Below are 20843 nucleotides of genomic sequence, written 5' to 3'. Positions count from 1 at the left end.
CACTTCTCTAAAATATAAAGCTAAACTAAATATAAAAACTATATCTGATAAATATTACCAAATATAGGCAGCATTTGGGATGACCTTCCTCAAAGACTTGTCATTTCTGAACTGCTTACTTTACCGTAAAAAGCTGAAGGAATAATGCTCAAACTTAATATTGCCATATCTGGGTAAATTCTTTAGAGAAAATGACCCAGCAAAATTATTTTTAAATTATACTAATACTCAAAAAATGGCAGACTCACATCACGTGTCGAATACAATCCTTCACTATTCTTTGGACCCAAGAGTTTCTTCATGTTCTCCTTTATGTTTTCTTTTCTATGTTGTCTGAAAACTTTCTCCTGATCACACAGGGCCATGCTAAATCGTAGGTCCGGGCACGAGCTGTAATAAAACAGAGAAGGTCATGAGCCCACATTCCCAGTAGTCTTGTTTGACCCCCATCTGGCTCCCTCAGGTCCCCAGTAGCTGCACTGATATATGCTGACTGCTTACCTCAAGCCATCCCCTAAGAAGGGACCTAAAGCAAGTGTAGACAGTGATGGCTATCTTAAAGCAGCACGTGCCAAGGCATGTTTTCAGAGAAAATGGAGTATGCGATCTTTTAGATAAACAAGCAAACAAACAGCCCCTGATATGTTGTATATTATGATAATAATAACTTTGGGAGGTGCTTCACTGAAGAACCCTGTTTATATTTGTTTGGCAAAGTAGCTCCCAAACTTATTTGACCAAGAATTTTCTCCTTATCACTCCACTCTCATAACTTACTAACATTGCAAACAGTCTGTGTTCTGAGGAACATACATGCAGAAGTTGTCTTAATAAATCGCTTTGTCTAATGGACAAGAAAGCAACTTCTAATAGCAGAACTTGACATAACCACAAATGAGTTACAACCAGAGGACTTTGGAACCCTTAAATTATATATACACTTCCTTTCTAAATAAGGCAGCAGCAATTTCTCAGAAACCTACACTATGCCAGAAACCACATTAGGTACTATATTTGTATCAATGCAACAACCGTGGGAGTAAACATTACACATTATTATATAATATATTGTTATATATTGCAGCCTACAAATCAGAAATCTGAAGCTCTGAGAGGACAGGATCACACAGTAAATATATGATGTACTTTCACCATCCAATAATGCCTCACAAATAAGACAGGTCCTAATACTGAACTCTAAATACCAGCTACTAAATTTAAAAGTACTTAAAAAAAAATCTAGCAACCTATTTATTCACATATTGGGATGTGAATAAATTCAAAATGTAGACGCCAAGGCTATCACCAGTAAAATATTGTCTCTTTACAAATCCTAAAAAAGTCTATCCCTTAAGAGTGAATTAGTTTAAGAATCATTTGTTAGTTCAGTACATTCTTCCTTAGAATAAGAGAAGACACTGCAAAACCTCTGGGCTATTTCACTATAGTGATATTTGATCATTACAAATAATATTTTAATTATTAATTCCCAAATCACAAATATGGGTAACTCACAAAAAAGGAAGTATAATTAATAATGAAAATAGGCCAGGTGCGGTGGCTCATGCCTGTAATCCTAGCACTCTGGGAGGCTGAGGCGGGTGGATCACTCGAGGTCAGGAGTTCGAGACCAGCCTGAGCAAGAATGAGACCACATCTCTACTAAAAATAGAAAGAAATTATCTGGCCAACTAAAATATATATAGAAAAAATTAGCCAGGCATGGTGGCGCATGCCTGTAGTCCCAGCTACTCAGGAGGCTGAGACAGGAGGATCGCTTAAGCCCAGGAGTTTGAGGTTGCTTTGAGCCAGGCTGACACCACGGCACTCACTCTAGCTGGGCAACAGAACGAGACTCTGTCTCAAAGAAAAAAAATAAATAAATAATGAAAATATAAAAATAAATATTTAATTTCACTGGCAAATTAAAATAGTAGCTATTAATTAATGTTTTAAAAAAATATTTTAAATACTTATTTTCCAGTACTGAAAGAGGTGAAATAACACTGTTATTCTTATACATTTGTTTCGGCAGTATAAGTTTGTGAAACACTTTTGAAAAGTAATAAGGTGATAAGCACCAAAAATAATTAAAATGGACCTTCCCTTTGACCTAGTAATTCTATTTCTGGATAGTTACTTTAGGAAAAGTAACCATAGATCTTTAAAATATTGTTTAGCCTTATTATCCAACAGGAAGGAAATGGCAATTAAATTATAGTGCATAAAATTATTGGGTTATGCAGTTATTAAATTTGATTATTTAATATGTAAATTATGTAACAAGGGGAGGAATAGAGTAAGAGAGTGAATTAGTAATTTTTAAGTCCAGTCTTGGCTACACTCTTTTTCTAGTACTATTACTTATTATCATATATTAGGTTAGGTATCTTGTAGCCACTTTAAGAAATAAAAATCTCACTGTATTGCCTCTGTAAATTCTTCTCAACTTTATTTCTTTTCTGGTCCTCACAGGTAACCACTGCCTTAAATTTGATCTTTATCATTCTAATGTATTTCTTTATAATTTTACAGTATATGTTTATATCCTTAAATAACATAGAGGATCACTTTGCAGGTTTTTAATTTTGTCATAAATGCTATCAATGAACATTATTTTTTTCCATTGAACATTTTGCTTTTGAGAATCATCTGTGCTTACATAAACAGAAGTAATTCATTTTGAAATACTTCTGTTATATGAGTATACCATAATTTATTTATCCAGAAACACTGAAGTTATTTACAATTTTTGGCAAACTATTACAAACAGTACCATTATGACATGTGGTATACATGTATGAAAGTTTCCTATACACATACTCTTTAGAAAGAATATCTCATTTAATCACAACAGATATGCTTATATTCTTTTCCTATTTTACCAATAAGTAAAAATGTAATTAGAAATCTTTCAACATTGACATAATTAGCAAGCTGTAAATTTAAATCCAGGATTTCTTATTCTGGAACCTATGTTCTTTATAATATAGCATGCTGTAGTATGCTATTTTTTTTAAAGAATCATGATTAAAAAAATCTATTAACAGTAATGACCTAGATGTTTAGAAGATATCAATAAAAAAACTGTAAGAAAATTTAAAAATACTGAGTAATTTTATAAATATGGTAATAGAATTATAATTTATTTATTTCTTCTTTTATGTATTATCTATAACTTCCTAACTAATTCCTTCTTTATATTATGTGGTATTTAATGGAAGGCATTACACGGAAAATTTTTCTTTGAATACATTGAATTTTTCTTTGAAGAAAACATTTCTGTTCTGGAGTTGACATAAGTTAACATATAAAATAGGAGTTTTTAATCCTATAAAAATATGATCCTAATTACCGCAGTGAAGACTATTTCCCATTAAACAAATAGAATTACTTCCATAGTCAGTCAAATAAAAGTATTTCTTATCTCATGCCAAAACATACCACTTTTAAGCAAAGATCAACTTAATGCAAAATAATGCAACATAATTACTTGTACCTGTGATATTTGGTGACATATATTGAGAGGTTGTGGAAATTTATGCCAATCACTTACTAAGTCAAATCAACACACTCCAGAGATCAAAATAAGAGCAAGAACTACCTAAACCCAGTACACCTATCTTCATATATTTGGCAAATCAGGAGATATGAAAATGTTAAATTAATTTGTTTGGTTTTTGTATAAAATATGTCGTAGTAACTTTGGTAAATTCAACATCAACAGGGAAGCCTACAGAGATGGCAGTTGGGCTGGCTTTAGTTCAGCGGTTCCTGTGACAGTATTATAGCAACCTCTTCGCAGAGGCGAGTGGCCCGAAATATGCAGGCATTCTCTAGCCCTTTTACCAAAAAAAAATTAAAAAAATAAAATAAAAATAAAGAGATGGCAGTGAGGCTGAGGAAGGGGGGATCTACTGAACTCACTGTTAGATCTGAGATCGGGTAGATGAAGGCACACCTGCCTCTCCTAAGATTCACCATTTGAAAAAAAGCGAAAGATTCCCCCACACTCATTCTTGGAGGCCACTTTGAAAGAGCAACATGCTTCGTGGACCTTTGTCATGTGTAGTCCTGCTCATCAATCTGAACAAAATAACTCTCAATTTTCAGGTTCTCCTCTACAAAAAAATTCTTATACTTTCCTGTTTATGTTCACTTTTATGCTGTTCAATATCTACCTGAATCAACAATGGAAAATAGGCTTAAATAACTGCATTCATCTCTATGGAAATAGATATATGACTAGAGGGAGGGCCTTTTCATAAAGCACGTATTCTGACATCTATTATTTAACTGCCAAACTACTAGAAAATTAAGCAAAGAATATTACACTACAAGAATATTTTTTTAATTTTGTAGCTATTAACAACTAAAGAAAAGCAAAGTAAATTTAATACACTTCTATATATTCAAAGCCGTCAGAATAATTTTATATATCTAAAGTATATTCTTTAACATTAAAATAAATCAGTGGATCACTCACAATATTTTTTATCAAATTAAATAAATGCACTTACCAAACTTCAAGAGACATTTCCAGAATCATTTCAGTGACCTAAAAAAGATATATTAATAAAGATATAGTAATTAGATTAGGACATAAAATGGATATGTGTTTTATATAATGGAAATGAAGTTAAAATAAATGTTGAGAGCCAGATTATTTTTAACCTAAAAATGAAAGTTACAGCTCCACGGAGACCCTAAACTACAGGTGCTTTTCAATAAATTATCTCTTTGCTATTTTTATCATATAAGCTACTTAATAAGTCATGTTAGCAAACATAAGAATTGTCTGTCTGGTTGTTACCCTCCCTCACTAAAATAAAGTCGTTCAGTTCCACAATTTCTATTTACAGGACATCAAAACTGCCTCAGATACAAAAACTACTGTGGTGTTTTGTCTATTATTCAGGAGATTCCTCTGGCCACAAAGTCAGAGGCTGCCATGGCCCAGAGGTTAATGAAATCCTGGGGGAAAGTTCATGTCTATGCATTTATGACAGGTGCAGGCCGTTTTAAGCTGGAAACAGAGGAGCCATTCACAGTAGACAGCAGGACCCAGGGCCCGGCCAACGGCGGTTAGCTCAAGAAACATCTACTAATGAGATTTGGGAGCTGCGGTTTTTATTTTTTCAACACTATTTAAACCAACCAAACCTATTAAAAGACTGCACGCTGCCAATGAGACAATTCTGGTCTAAAGGAAAAGAGAGTGACTAATGTCCACAGAGCAAAACGGTATTAAGAAAGAGATGTCTTTCCAAAGATTATAAATCTGTTGTACAGTAAGACCTTCTCAACACTATCCCTGGCTTTAATTGTAAATAATGCAACTCTAGATTGTTATGAGAGCCAAAGAAAGAATGCTTCAAAAGCTGCTCTACAATTGTAAGATGGGCTATTATATCAGTTACCATAAAAACATAGCTAGAGCCAACTTGTTCAATAACTTCAAACACAAGACTAGGACATGTCTCTTGAAATATGAAGAGGATAGTTAGAACCAACATAAAATGCTATAAATTATTAGATTTATTATCTTTTGAGTTTCAGGGGATAGAATAAAACAAACTAGGAGGAGCTTTCTGAAAGGTTAAAAATAGTTCACAGACTGATCCTCATGCAGTACTGAATTTTATGAGTAAGCAAAAAGTATTGATATCAACCCTACAAAAATTTGCCTCTCCCACCAAACTGTAAGCTCTGTCTCATATAGGTTTCTATTACAAGTTCATTGTACAGTATTTGGCATACAACAGATAATCAATAAACATTTGCCGAGCAGTGTTCATGTGTGCAGGCGGAGGAGCACATCAGGCAATTCTTTCTTGTCAAGAAACATCTCATTGGCCGGGCGCGGTGGCTCACGCCTGTAATCCTAGCACTCTGGGAGGCTGAGGCAGGAGGATCACTGGAGGTCAGGAGCTCGAGACCAGCCTGAGCAAGAGTGAGACCCTGTCTCTACTAAATATAAAAAGAAATTAGCTGGACAACTAAAAATACATAGAAAAACTTAGCCAGGCATGGTGGCACATGCCTGTAGTCCCAGCTACTCGGGAGGCTGAGGCAAAAGGATTGCTTGAGCCCAGGAGTTTGAGGTTGCTGTGAGCTAGGCTGACGCCACGGCACTCTAGCCCAGGCAACAGAGTGAGACTCTGTCTCCAAAAAAAAAAAAAACAAAAAAGAAAGGAAAAAGAAAAAAAAAAGAAACATCTCATTGCTACTAAAGATAAAATCATGGGAGGGTTTGATCCAGAAAGCAATTCCACTGTATGGAATTCTATGAATATATATTCATCAATGCAGCATCTAAATATGACTTTTAAAGTTACTAAAATAATTAAGAGTTCCAGGGCAAATGGTATAATACATGCTCACATGAATAGTAAGTAGTTAAATAATAGCAAAAGTGTGATCGGCTACAAAACAATTCATGCAACTGCCGTCTATTCTATCAATGGAAGCACTGCTCAGTCCACATCCCAGAAGATTGTGTCTGTTCTGTTTCACAGTTTCAGTCGGAGTCTTTACCAAAGAGGGCTTGGAAAACATTTTATATTGAATGAAGTTACTGTAGATGTTTAGTAAGAAAATAGGACATACGTAAAACATGGTCTGTTTATTTTAAAAAAAGAAATACATGAAAGCCGCCATTAAAATGGTACTAAACTTAATGTTTTTATCTCCGGAAGGCAAAGTCATCATAGGGTAATGGAAATGATACAAACAATATTACAAGTCAATATAGAGTTTTCTAACAAAGGAAAAGAGTCAAAGTTGGAAGGGCTCCCCTGTCCAATGTGCCAGCCCACGACAGAAAGTGTTCAAGAAAAAGCTGGCCTCTCAACTGGCACATCCCTAAGCAATTTATGAATTATATATTAAAATATCCCATGCTTGAATATATCCAGTGCCTATTTGTCTTCACAACTGATAAATATCAATAAAAGGATAATGGTCCATGCTATATTTGTAATCATATTTTTCTTCTCCATAAGAATACCCCTTCTACACCCATCAACATTTCTTGGCTAAGATCCTCATGATCCTAGATAGTCTGACAAGACTCTTTAAAGAAAGGCAGGATAAAACAAGAGACACACAGGGTTTTTCTGTCATTTGGAAATTTATAGGATGTGTTCCCATGGTGTTTGTCACCTGGGTTAGAATCCTCACTTCCAGGCCAGGTATCGTGGCTCACACCTGTAATCCTAACACTTTGGGAGGCCGAGGGGGGAGGATCGCTTAAGGCCAGGAGATAGAGACCAGCTTGAGCAAGAGCAAGACCCTATTTCTACAGAAAAATAGAAAAATTAGCTGGGTGTGGTGGCATGTGTTTATAGTCCCAGCTACTTGGGAGATTGAGACAAGAGGATCATTGAGTCCAGGAGTTTGAGGTTGCAGTGAGCTATGATGACGCCACTGTACTGCAGCCTGGGTGACAGAGCGAGACTCTGTCAAAAGAAAAAAAAAAAATCCTCACTTCCACACATTGCCCAATTTCCTCCACAATCAGGAAGAAATTTTAAACTCTCCCACTATGTTCAGACATGCTATGAAGCCTTACATCTACAATCTCTCTGCACCTTTTACCTGGAACATGTCATTCAGATAAAACAGCCACAAAAATATGTACTTCCTGTGAGGAATTAAACAATTACTATAAACTTCTTCCCACACACTCCGTAAAGCACCTCTGCATTATAGGCTTCCACACTGCTTGCGTTACCAGGGCAATTAGAAAGAAGGGTGACCAAATCTCCCAGGCTTTCCCCAACCCCTTAGTACTTAGCTGGGAACCAGAACAAATTAGAAGAACTCCACCTCTTCTAGGAAGAAGTAGGCTGTACACATCATTATATTCTTCTGAAAAGTAATAACCCTTTCTTTGAATTCTACAGTGGAAAGCAATTTTAGATGCTTATAAAGGGAGACTCTCAGTTGGGGAAGGGGGAGAGGAACTGAAAGAGAAAATTACAAAAACAAAAAGCCATTTCGGACTTTAAAATAATTCTTAAAGTATCTAACCCATTAATTCTCTTACAAACTTTCCAGGGGCCTTTTGAAATAAGCAAGCTAATGCAACAAGCATAGGGACTGGCAATAGGAGGGCCTTTAAAATTACAAAAAAGATGCACATAGTCTAACAACTTTAAACTTGAAAATCTATCCTATTAGGAAAGAGTTCTTCAAATATGCCATTATTTCTCTTATGTACTCCAGTGTTCATAACAGTTACTTTTAATAAAACATTACTTTGAATTCTGATCCCTCGTGGGTCAATTTACTCTTTCTTTTTTCCCCCTAGGTAGAAACAAATAACAACTAATCACCATGTTGATTCAGTAATTGTCTGTATTTTTCAAGAGACTATGTAATATTTTCTGCTTTATTTGTATTTACCAGACCTGAGCGCTTCCCAGGTTTTCAACAGCTCCTATAAGAACATTCATTTCTTAATTTATCCAAAGTGATTCAAGCACCCAGTGTGTGCCAGGCTGGGTATATAATGGTAAGTAAGTTGAACATGTTCTACTCCCTGATAGAACTTATCCAACAGAGGACCCCCAAAGATGCAAGAGCATTCTAAAGAGCCCTAAAATTTTAAAGTTATAAATTGTAGAACCATTAAAAAAGACTCACTTAACTTTCAATTGCTAGTAACTCAAAATAAAAATGCATTCTCTGGTCAAAGCCAGGAATTGTTTGACCCATATTTGAACTCTGTCCTGCATCCAGGTCTGATGGCCTTCGCATCTTAGCCAAAGATCTTCCAAATTCCTCACCAAATTATACAGTTCTCTTGTTTTCTCTCCAAACGCCACTTTGTCTCATTAACTTACTTAAATTGTAGTCTTTGTCTTCACACATCAATACATAGTTTTCCAATGAAATCATCCTGAGGCTAATCACACTCAGAACTCACCACCAAAATTCCCATTTTTTAAAAGCTTTGACACTATCTCTTCTATAGTTGCGATCATGAATCAGCGACAGTCAAAGCAAGCATTTAGCCAAATTTAGATGGATGCCACAGGAGCCATGAGACATAGCTATTTTTAAACAATAATACTAACTTCTAAATAAAGATGGCAAATTAAAACACAGTATAAACTTAGAGTCAACATTCCTCAAAGTATTGGCCAAAACAAACTAATTTCATCCAGAGAAATGAAGAAGCATAATCTTCTCTATCTTGCTTCAAAGCCTTAGCATTTTCCCGGTTCTTTTGAAGTGGGCTACTTTGTTTACACAAAACACACTAACTTCTCAAGATTCTATATCCTTCCACTTTAAAAAGGGCCACCATAACCCAAAGTCACATTTAACATATTCAGTAAATGACTGATTAGAACATTCTGAACTGCCTAGAAACAAATGATCGCGACATTTACAGGCTCTCCCTTTAGTCAGGGTTGTACCAGCTTCTCTCAAATAACACCTGTGATGCTCTCTAAACTTCTGACTCCAACCAACACAACCTAACCCAGATTTCATCAATGCCCACTGGAAAACAGAAACTGTGGACGCAGACCTAAGATTGACTTTCTTGCCCCCAAAAGAAAGTTCTAAAATAATTAGTTGAGTGATCAGTCATAGTCTAAGGGAGAGCTGAATCCACATAAATTCCTGCTTTCCAACTTCAGCAGATCCTCGCTGCTCCCACAAAATCATTTCATTCAACTGTGATTGGCACATGAAAGTTATGATGATTCTTTCCTCAGGTTACCCTGCACGCCCATGCTACCACTTTCCACTCAAGCAATCCGCTGCGAGCTGCATCAACCTGCTTTCAGTATCAACTACTCACTTTTTGCTTGCTAATGCTTCTGAGGAAAAAGCCCTAAGTTTGCTGTCAGTTCCCCATTACCTGGTCACAAACTTTCCATGACTCACAGCTGTCAGGAAGATAACATCCAAATTGCTACATCTCACAGTTAGACTCTGCTGTGGTCTGACCCCCACGCACCTGTTCTTCCTTCACGCACCAGCGCTCTGCTCCCACCAGACTTGTCTAGGAACGGTCTCCTGAACAAGCCCTGCCCTTTCCAGTCCATAATACCTTCGATCAGACTGTTCTCTTGACCGGCACTACCTGCCTTCCACCCCTTTAGTGACCCAACTATCCCGAGCACACCCTTTTTATGAAGGCAAACCTAAGCCACTGATGTCCACTGTCACCCACAATGACTGGCACCCCCAGCCCCACCTTCACCCCTCTGGCCTCATCTCCTACCGTGCACCCTACCACTTTTGCTCTGTGCTCCAGCCACACTCTCCTCCTGGCTGCTACTCAGCGTGCCAGAGACACTCTGCTTCAAGGCCTTTCTACCTGGAGCAACTTCCGCCCTCAGATACCCTCAGAGATGCCTTTCTTAGCCACGTTTTTGGAACTACCTTTGGGCCTCCCTTCACACCCATACACTTACGCCCCCAATGTCCCTCCCTGGTTTAGTTAGCATTTGCCACTGTCACTACCTAGCAGAAGTGTCTTTCACTTGTTGACCTTGCTTTTTGTCTATTGTACTAAGTAGAATGTAAGTTCCATGAGGGTAGGAATTCCGGTTTGTTTCATTCACTGCTGAATAGGCACTGACCAAAGAGTGTCTGCCACATAGTGGATACTGAGTAGTTATTCATAAGATGAATGAATGAATGGATGTGTTCTTCTAACTCTCACTGCATATATTGCATACACTGTCCATCTGACACTTAAAATTATCACACATAAATACTAAACTCTAGTTAATAATATGCTGAAATGTTTAGGGATAAAGGATACTGTTGTCTGCAACTTGCTTTTAAATGCATCAAAAAAGTAAGATGGTTTAATTAATGAATAGAAGATATGTAGCAAAGTAAATAGTGTTTGGCAAAATGTCAATTATAGAATCTGGTTAGTAGTTATATGGTGTTCTCTGTACAAATCATTCCACTTTTTATGTTTGAACATTTTTATAATACAATTTGGAGAAAGAATGACGATGTTTTAGAGAGGCCTTCTCTGACTATACAAACTTCGGTTGCCCCACGAGTATTCTACATTGCATCCCTTGATTTTATTTTCTTTACAGTATTTATTACTAGATGATGTTGCAGTGATTATTTTGCTCATTGTTGCCTATTTACTTTCCTAGAAGAACACAAGCTCCCTGGGAACCAGGATGTTATGTCACATTCTCTGCTGTCTGCCCTTCACCTAGAATATTGCCTAGAACATAACAGGTGTTTAATAACTAAAGTAATTAAATCAGTGAACAGATGCCTCATTATATTGTTTATTATATGACTTATCAGTTTACACATGAATGTCTGCTTTGCAAATAGATTCTTAGTTCCTTGAAAATGTAACTTTTCTGCAAAGTTTTAAGAGGAAAATAAAGCCTTACATTCTCTCATATTAATAAATAACACAATCTATTGACAGGTCAGTATTTTTAAATTATGTAATATGATACGACTGAAAGATTTTTATTCTTGCATTATTATTATTTAGCTTCTATATCTTTAAAAGGGAAAGAATGAAAAGCTTTTGGGTGAAGACGGCCAAACGAAAATAAAGTATTCTTTCTAGGTCACAAACTTTTATAAATTAGAAATGAACTTAGAGATAATTTACTCTAAACCTTCATTTTGGAGATGAAGAAAATAAGACTCCAAAAATAAAGCATGACGATTCAAACGTTCTGGAGGGAGAATTCCCAGAATTCTCTCAATTCCCAGTTTCTACCCCGAGAGTGGGAGAATGCCAGTCTCTGCTTGGAGGCCGGTGTTGTTTCTCTGGCTGTCTCCTGGCCCCGGAAATCACCCTATGTTGACTCAGTATTAACTTTTGGATGACAAAACTTTAAAGGAGTTTTTGCTAATAATATCTTGGCTTGAAGCATTTGAGCTCTTTCCAAATCCAAGTGCTCTTGTTCCTATCCCAGATGGCCACAGCCACCTGGAAGGTTGTTTAAGTCTCTCCTCTCCCATCATTCCCTTGCCACCTGTTCTCTCTCATGACCTCTGAGAATGCTGTAGAAGGAAGACCACCCCCCTCAGAAAGACGGGGATTCGGAGCAGAGGAGAGGCTGCGTGGCTTGCATGGGGCACTCCCATGGGACTCTCTGCTCAGCCATCAGTCACACTCACCTTTCTCCCAACTACCACCGCCTTTCATCCAACTCAAAGGATGCCATCATATAAAAACTGCAAAGGACTCTTGAGAACAGGATCATGAAGAAAAGCTGTTTGGACAACTGTTTTCTTAGGCACACTAAAGAAAATAATTACATAAGCTACTTTAAATTCAGGAATGTGGAAAGCCCTTTTGAGAGCCTGGGGGTTGCATACCTAACTGTAGGAAATGACAGGAGAGGAAATAAATTTTGTCCATAATACCTTCTCCTATAAAGCAGGCTTTGTATCATGAACTGAAGTGTAGAAGAAAACAAAATTTCCTTTGGAAAGTTCAATCCATGCTTACAAAGTCCTTGCAAGACATTTACTGAGAGCCCGTCCCAGCAACGTGCAGTAGGGAAGGCCTGTGGGTTTTGGCCTTTGACCGTCTCTACGCTCTTTTCCCCACTGCTCGTCAACGTCGACCTGCCAAGCTGCTTGACGTGCCATGCCCCAGCTTGCGTTCTTCTGCAGGACTACAGGGTTTTGCAATTTCTTCTGCCTAGAATGATCATAACTACTTCTCTGCCTGCTGAAATCCTACTCTTTCCTCAAGGTCTAATAACAGCAACAATGACAAGAAGCTTTTATATAGTGCTTAATGTATTCAAAGCACTATATGTGTGTGCATACATATAGGTATATATAGTATTTATATATTTTTAATCAATTATCATTACATATTCAACATATAATAAAGTATATGATTAATATATAACTATCTAAATAGCAAATTATAATTATGTTCATATGTAATATACATTATATCATATATCATATGTATATATTATATATAAATAAAATCAATTTTTAATCATAATGAATTCCTTATAAGATATTATCTCCATTTTACAGATAAGTAAACTGAGGCACAGATGAGTTAAGTGATTTTCCCAGGATGAAATAGATGATAAGGGACAGAGATGAGATTTAAAAACCCAATAGCCTGGCTCTCAATGCCAAGGTGTTAACCACAGTTTACTGTTCAGTCTGGTCAAAATCAGCTACTGTTACAGACCCATCCTGGCCTCCTCTCACAACACGACATTTCTTTGTTCTGTCTTCCCACAGCACTCCATACATGTCTCACTTAACTCACTGTCCAGTGATTTCCTTTTATCGCATGTATGTATCTTCCTAATTCTACTTTTCATTTCACCCCCTACCTCACCTCCACCCCAGAATTGAGAGAAGAACTTCCTGTACATTATTTTTATATTCCTTGCACAAAACACAATGGCCAGTACATAGTAGATGCTCAATACATTTTTGTAAAAGGAGTGAATGAAATAGCTTTAAAAGGGGTCAACAGAAGTGTGGGTAGTGCATCTCCTGGCACAGGATAGAAGACATGCTTCCCAGAGCAGCTAAAAAGACCACCAGAAAGCGCATGGACCAGAGTGTCCTCAAGGGACCTGGGTCACTCTGCATCAATTAATCCAGAAGCCTTTGGGGCTAAAGTTGGTTTCTAAATAGGTGTACATTTATTCAATAAATGTAAGCTATGTATTAACTCTGTAGGCATAGTTAATCAGTATTTCAAATTTCTTGACCTATAGGGTTTTAAGTTACAGGGGGAAGACAAAAAATTGAACAGTGTAAGAAATTTACAACCAATGAACTCCACAGATAATTCTCATGGGAACTGAAAGGAGGAAGAGGTCGTTTGGGATGGTAACAGGAAAGGCAACGTGGAAGAGGTGAGACCTAAGGGATAGGTAGGTGGGTGAGCGGAGGGATTTGAAAAGTCATTCTAAGGATGAGCAAAAGCACATTGTACCTCCCAGCAAAAAGAAATTAACATATTAACCAGCCTTACACATACTGGCTCACCAGTTATTTACATTTCTCACTGTAAACTATTAAATTACTCTCCTATAAGGTTCAAAATCCAATTGGTTTATTCTGTATAAATAATTTACCTAAGGTTTTATTATTCCTAAATAAACCATCAAATTTTCAGAAATGCAACAAACCTGGAAATACAAAGATAACAATAACCTCAAGACTCTTCTTTCTGATCTTTCACTGCTGTAGTCCTAATTATTTGAGGATTATTTGTGACAGAAATATTCCTCCAGAGAAACTTATTACTAAATATGTACTTTGGAATACTTTCAATTTCCCAACATTTTTTCTTTGAGTTTGCTTACCTGTTCCCTCATTCTCTCTCTCTCTTTCTCTCTCTCACTTCTCAGATTTCACATCTCCCTTTATCCTCCCCAATTTTTTGTGTTAGACCTACTTGCCAATGGAGTCCAAAGGCATTGCTTAATCCCACTGCTATCACTTAGAGCAACAAATGAGATTAATGTTTCGGTAATATTTAGTGTAATACCTCCACCAAAGTTTATATTAATAGATATCAGAATAATTTTAAAAATTTAGACAAAAAGAAAAAGGAAACTTTCTCTTTATAAAACAAAATATTCTATAAATAAGTAAATAAATACAATTTTCCAAGTGTTAAACCCAACTTTCCAGAATAAGTAGATTTTATCTAACATAAGGTTGAGACATAATTCTGCAGTGTTACTCACTTGATTGAAAATAAAGGGGACTTCTTTCTTCTCCCCCACTTTCATCGAAGATATAGGAAATGTGGCTGTCCCTAGAGTTTCATCCATGACATAATTGGCATCCATTAACGTGATCTGGAGGGTAAAATGTAGAGCACAAGGATAAAATTTCTCACAGATCTTTGTAAATATTATCTAAAATCTCCATCATAGTTAAAAAAATTAAAGTTCTCAAATTATATTCAACCATAATTTGAGTTCCTCCATATCCAACTGGTAATAATACTTTGTATCTTTTCCTTTCTGATACTACATTTGCTATAAGATAATAATTATTTTTCACATTTTCCTGATTGATATATTCAATTATCATGCTTTCAAAAATGAAACCTTGTCCCCTCTGTATTTTGGAATACAAGAAAGAAATTAATGTAGAAAACCAATTCTACTATTTTGGGAAAAATCTATCTTAAGTTATTTTAAAAGCAATTGAAAATATTTTTGTTCTGTTGTACAGAGATTCTCCCCTTTACAACACAAAATGTTTTCCCCAAAGCACATGGGTAGAAGTCTTCCCAAACCCACCTCACTCCTCCCACTGGACCCTCATATTACTTGGCATGCATCATCAGATGCCAGTCTACCATGCTGCCCAGCCCGACTGCAACTACAGCTAACAGGTTAGAGAAGGAAGGCAGGAAGAGAACAAACTCAAACATCTCTCTCAGCATGAATTATGACCATCTAATAACCCCCAAATGATTCACTTACCTCCAAAACATTTTCCTGATTAGGATCCAGAATAAATTCAAAGGTCTCATTCCACACAGGGTTTATATCATTATTGAAGTGTCTTGTTCTTTTTCTGCTGTCAGGGGTTGTAGAGATGAAAAGTTCCACATAGGGATCTGGAGTATCAACTATGGACAGAGGCAAAAATGTGATTCACACTTCCTAATTGGTTTTTATTAATATATATTGCCAGCTTATTTTCAATGAATCTGTAGTGATATACTCAAAATATCTGAGACAAGATAATACATATGTAATTACATAAATACATATGTATAGCAACATCATTGCTATACACTTTTTATATATTATGATCCCTGTCGTTCATAATAGTCCTGTAAGACAGAGTCATTTATGAGGTGATTTATTCATAATTTCTCTATCTATGTAGAGGGTAGGTTCATTGAAGTCCATATCTCAGTCCAGCTACTACAAGATGATAGCAATCTAACCCAGCTAACTACAGCATGACTTTCACCCCCAGGACTGTGATAGTGCCAAGATCATGCATTCAGTATCATGGTACTTTTCTAAGTTAGAAAAATCATCCTGGTTAGTCTGACTATCAAACAAAATAATGAAAGTCATTGTGAGAAGATATAACTTATTATTACAGGGTCACCTTGTATGGTTGTACAGGTTGTACACTGAACAACTATAAGGGGTGGCATTCACATTCATAGTCATATAGATTTATTATGGCAATACCCAATCAGTGGAAAGTGATGTGTCTCCAGAAAGTGGCAGCTTTTTATATCTCACATAATGGCTTGCTTGAGTCAGGACATGATATATGTGCTCATTTAAATAAAAAGAAACAATTGCAAATAAAGAAAATATTTACATTTCCTCTCACTATATATACACTGAACAACAAAGTGAGTGACTCTAGCAGTACAAATATTGATCACTCCCTCTTAGCGATTCTACTGAATCCTTTATCTTACAGCATCGCATAAACATATTTTGTGAAAGAAATTATACAACTATCTGTCTTCCTATGATACTATAAACAACTTGAGGGGAAGAATTGTATCTTACTCATATTTACATTTTCATATCCCAGCAACAGAAAGCAGCTATCACAATATTGAAGATCTCCTAACTTAAGGTCCTGACTTTTCTCGTTAACACATCCTTTCCCATGTGGACATTATAATTAATAACTACAAAAACGATATCTAAATCATGCCTGCTAGGATCTGTGTTAAGCACTTTACGCATGTTAGTCTCATTTAAATCTCACAATAGCACTGAAAGGTAAGTACTTTATTTTGGTATTGAGGCCACAGGAACTGGGAGACGGTAAGCAATCCGTCCCATATCACACAGCTAGTAAGTACCAGAGCAAGATCTTGAACCAGGGTCTTCTAACTGCAACAATCATTCTCTTAATGACATTATATTCCTAAGCAAAAAGGATGAGATCATAAGGTATGGATTACTGTGGGCAGAGGAGCTAGACTTAGAGTTTTGGAACAGAGAAGGGGCAGAGGGGAAGAGAGAAAGTGAGAGCAAGAGTGGGGGTACAGGGAGAGAAGGGGGTGCAGAGGTCCACACAAAAATATACAAAAATTTGAAAATAAAGGAAAACCAAAAATAATAGTTTCTGAACTACTGATTGGTTTTCAAAGAAAAAAAATAGACCTTGTCCTTCGCCAACAGCTGTGGTCATCAAATAATGTAATCAATGCCCTTCACTTAATTGATAAACACTGCTCCTAGGTCCTTCCTCGGTCATCAGATATTTTTTTCTCTGAAATGCATGTTCTTCATTAAAAATCCATTTCTATGGTAATATATAGTGAACTTTTCTTGCTGCTCATAACAGTTACAGAGGATGCTGCTCACGACAGGGAAAACAGGTTTCTCGAACCCTTAGGAAATGAACCGTACTAGGATTTTATTTTTGTGTAAATAACAGAGGAGATATTTTTTAAGCACGCTTTTTGTTTTTAATGTACAGTGGGAAGATTTACAAATGAGGCATCAGCATGTGGGATTGCCTTTTCTTTAATTTTTTAGCTTGGAGTTTATGCATCATTAGTCAAGGGCAGTGGGTCCCCAAAGCGAGCATGCAATACACAAATGCCCGGGGTTCTTATAAATACGCAGACCCCGACCCTCATCTTTTAAGACCTATAATCAGCAGATCTGTAGTGGGACGAGGGGGTCTGCATTTCTAAACAAACAGTCTAGGTGATACTGATGTGGGTCATCTTCTGGTCACACTTTTGGTATCTTGTACTAGAGAAAAGGAAATAGGGAGTTATTGTAGTTTCCCACTCAGTGCTTGTATCTAGCAACACCTTGAAAGACAAATCAGAAAGCAAAAAAACCAAGTGGGAAGGCAGGGTAAGGGGAAATGGGCCAAGGAAGGAAAGGACATGTAGGAGGTGACTCTAGCACATCCTCGCCGGGGGGTGACGGTTCCTTTCCCTTCCTGTTTCTGCTCTATCACCAGTGCTCAGGATTGCAAACCAGAAGTAGAACTACATGTTTAGAATACCAGCTGGTAGACACTTAGAAAGAAAAAAATATTTTGTCCTCTTTTGAGTAGAAGTAAATATGTGATTTTAAGGAGAATATTCAGTGGACACTTCAAATTAAATGTAAAAAAAAATGTAGCCCTTCATCATTCCATAGGACCAGTTCGTTCTCACTGGGCCAATGCTCTTTTTTGTCCTGTCTTCCATAAACACTAGAAAAGACAAAGCCAAGCAAAAACCAATCTAGAATAGGAAAAGTATACAGGATAGGGAAGCAGGCAGATGGTAAACATCATTCATTCATTCAACAAGACTCAAGTGTCTACCCAATGCCAGGAACTGCATGTCAAGAAGCAGTTTGGCTTTGACAGGAACTCACATCGTAAACTGCAGTTTTGAATTATGGAAGTGAGTCAAATGCTAATAGCCTAATTTTGGAGGTGAGGTGAATGGGAGATAACCAGATACACTTTGCCAGTGACTAGTAGCTAAGTCACCCAGATTATTACACACGAATAAGGTCAAATCGTAGGTGGGGAAATTGCCTTTTGAAGCTTGATCTTCACATGAATCTTTCAGAAAGAGGAGGGAGAGATCTTCTTGGACCAAACAAGAAAGAGAAAGCTGCAAGGGAATGAAGTTCCACGGAAGGAACCAGAGAGGAAGAGCAAATGTTGAGTTGAAGCAGCATGAGTCAGTCAGTGATCTAACAATCTTCTCAGACATCTTAGAGTCTAAATGGGCTGTATGCTTTAACAAATTCTAACTCTCACAAAAGGATTTAAAAAATATTGTAAAAACAAGATGCCTGTTCCACATTTATATGTTAAAACATCAATGGACCTTTTTAAAAATTGAAATCCAAATTTAATAGCTGTCACTTTGAATTCTTATTATTTATTTTTCCTTATAAATAAAGTGGATATTCTAAAACATTTGCCAAAAGCAGCAGTTCTTCTGGTTCCTTCTCTTATTTCTTTAGCAAGAGACTTCAAAGTTAAGACGTCAAAGGGTGCCGGACAGTGGAAAACCACCGACAGCTGCAAACTTTGATATTGTAATCTGCATCAACGCTGATCTCCGCAAGCTAAGAAACATCTACAGCAGTGGGAGACTGGATGAAAGTTTTAAGAGGCTAGTTTGAAACTGGATTGCAGTAATCATAGCTCACCTGCTTTGCATAATCTATAATCATTGACATGGTAGCAAACAGAATTGGAAGCTTTGAAAAGGAAAACAGTCCATTTTGGTGTAAAACCTTAGTCTAATGCTTTACAAAAGTTCCTAGAAATTAATTTTTTAAAAAGTCCAATGTAGAATGTTTTCCTCCTGCACAGTGCATCTGCTTCATGGCTTTGTGAATTCATGCCTAGAGGGCAATTGAGTGTTCAGTCACTGACTCAGCCTCACCTTGATTATTTTCAGCCAAACAAGTGGTGAAGCAAAGATGTACTGTTTGGGCAGAAATTCTCTTACATCTCATCCTTTTATCTAAATCTTGACAAACAAAAATGTCAGGGGTGTGGGATATAGATCTTTTCTGTTCTCATAAAGATGACATGACACTACATGCTCCCAGAAATAGCTTCAGAATTCCAGGGTTGTAAGACTTACTCATAAACTTCAATAGTTTAAGGAGAGACTGCCTGAAGTAGTAACAGGTCCATCTGTCATTTCAGGTTTGTCCAAATAATATATTAATATTATGGGATTCATGAAAGTAACCAAGGGAAGCTTCTAAACTCCTAGTTCTAATTTGATATTCTCCATTTGCTTTCTCATTTCCACTTCACACAGTAGCAACTTAAACCCCTCGCTTGAAATAAAGATAACCAGTACTCTGTTATGATTCTTGTGATAAACAGCAAAAAAAAAAAAAAGTACCAAAAGGCAAAGTGCCCCGAAATGCACAGTCAAAATATCACCATTCTGAATAGCTATGGACCAACGATGGTTAGCTTAAAACAGTGTTTCTCTATTTCTCAGAACATAGTTCACTGAAATGCCTTCACAGAACCACAGCGAGTCCTTGTTAAAAATGCTACCCTACCCCCTTTCATCTTCAATCAGATTCTCCAGCATGGGCTTGGACATCTGCATTTTTGACAACTTGATCATGTGATTTTTATGCACACATTTTAAAAAGCAGAGGTGGGAGGCATAATATTAAAATGAACTAAAGAGCAATAGCATAATAACTTCCACAGAAAAGTTGAAACATTTTGGCATTGAGAAGGCAACAACTGGCCTTATGTCAAGTTGCTATTCTGCCCACAGACCGGATTAAGTACAATCCAATCACTCACTTCTGTTTGTCTCCAGACATAAAATACATGTTCAAGTGACCGCATGAGGATAAATCCAAGGATAAAGTAAATGTGGGTGTGCCAGCTGGCAATCTGTTTACGGTGATGGTCTGATATTCAAGCGTTATGCTTCAATGATCACCAAAGTAGAAATGACTAAAGTAGAAACTGTAAGACCAAAAATTAAATAATAATAATTTGCAGAAAGAAATGCCTCTGAATGTTATTCTCCGGTATAGTCATTCCTTTGAAACATTTATGATTTAGTGAAAATGATAATTATACATGCAGAACTTAAAGCAGCTTTTATGATCACCAACCTTTTTAATACCTATGTACTAAGCTAGCTGAGTTGCTGGCATCAACCCTAGGAAAATGATGGTCCCACCACAGGTGTACGAATTTCAACAACAGGTTAGTTCTTTTTTATGTAAATGTTTTATCTGAAGGATAATATACATGCAGAAAAGTCAGTAGATTGTAACTGTAGAGCTTGTTGGATGTTTATAAACTGAACTCACCCATGACGCCACCACCCAGATCAAGATATAGAACATTCCCAGCACTTT

At 36.8% G+C, this 20843-nt stretch overlaps 1 protein-coding gene across 2 annotated transcripts in view; it reads right to left on the bottom strand.

Annotated features, from left to right (window-relative positions):
• The window catches only part of PLA2G4A (phospholipase A2 group IVA), a 132215-nt gene that overhangs the window by 56514 nt on the left and 54858 nt on the right, over window positions 1–20843 (bottom strand). For both annotated transcript variants that reach the window (XM_045535966.1, XM_045535965.1), the window contains 4 exons: window positions 15459–15607; window positions 14709–14822; window positions 4521–4558; window positions 249–390 (listed from right to left, as the gene is read on the bottom strand). In XM_045535966.1, the coding sequence (XP_045391922.1) occupies window positions 249–390; window positions 4521–4558; window positions 14709–14822; window positions 15459–15607 (443 nt within the window). The remainder of the gene's footprint in view (window positions 1–248; window positions 391–4520; window positions 4559–14708; window positions 14823–15458; window positions 15608–20843) is intronic.

Source organism: Lemur catta, chromosome 23 (genome assembly GCF_020740605.2).
Source record: "Lemur catta isolate mLemCat1 chromosome 23, mLemCat1.pri, whole genome shotgun sequence".
Classification (NCBI taxonomy): Eukaryota; Metazoa; Chordata; class Mammalia; order Primates; family Lemuridae; genus Lemur; species Lemur catta.
Note: the sequence above shows the minus strand (reverse complement) of the source record. Positions and strands in the feature narration are given on the sequence as shown.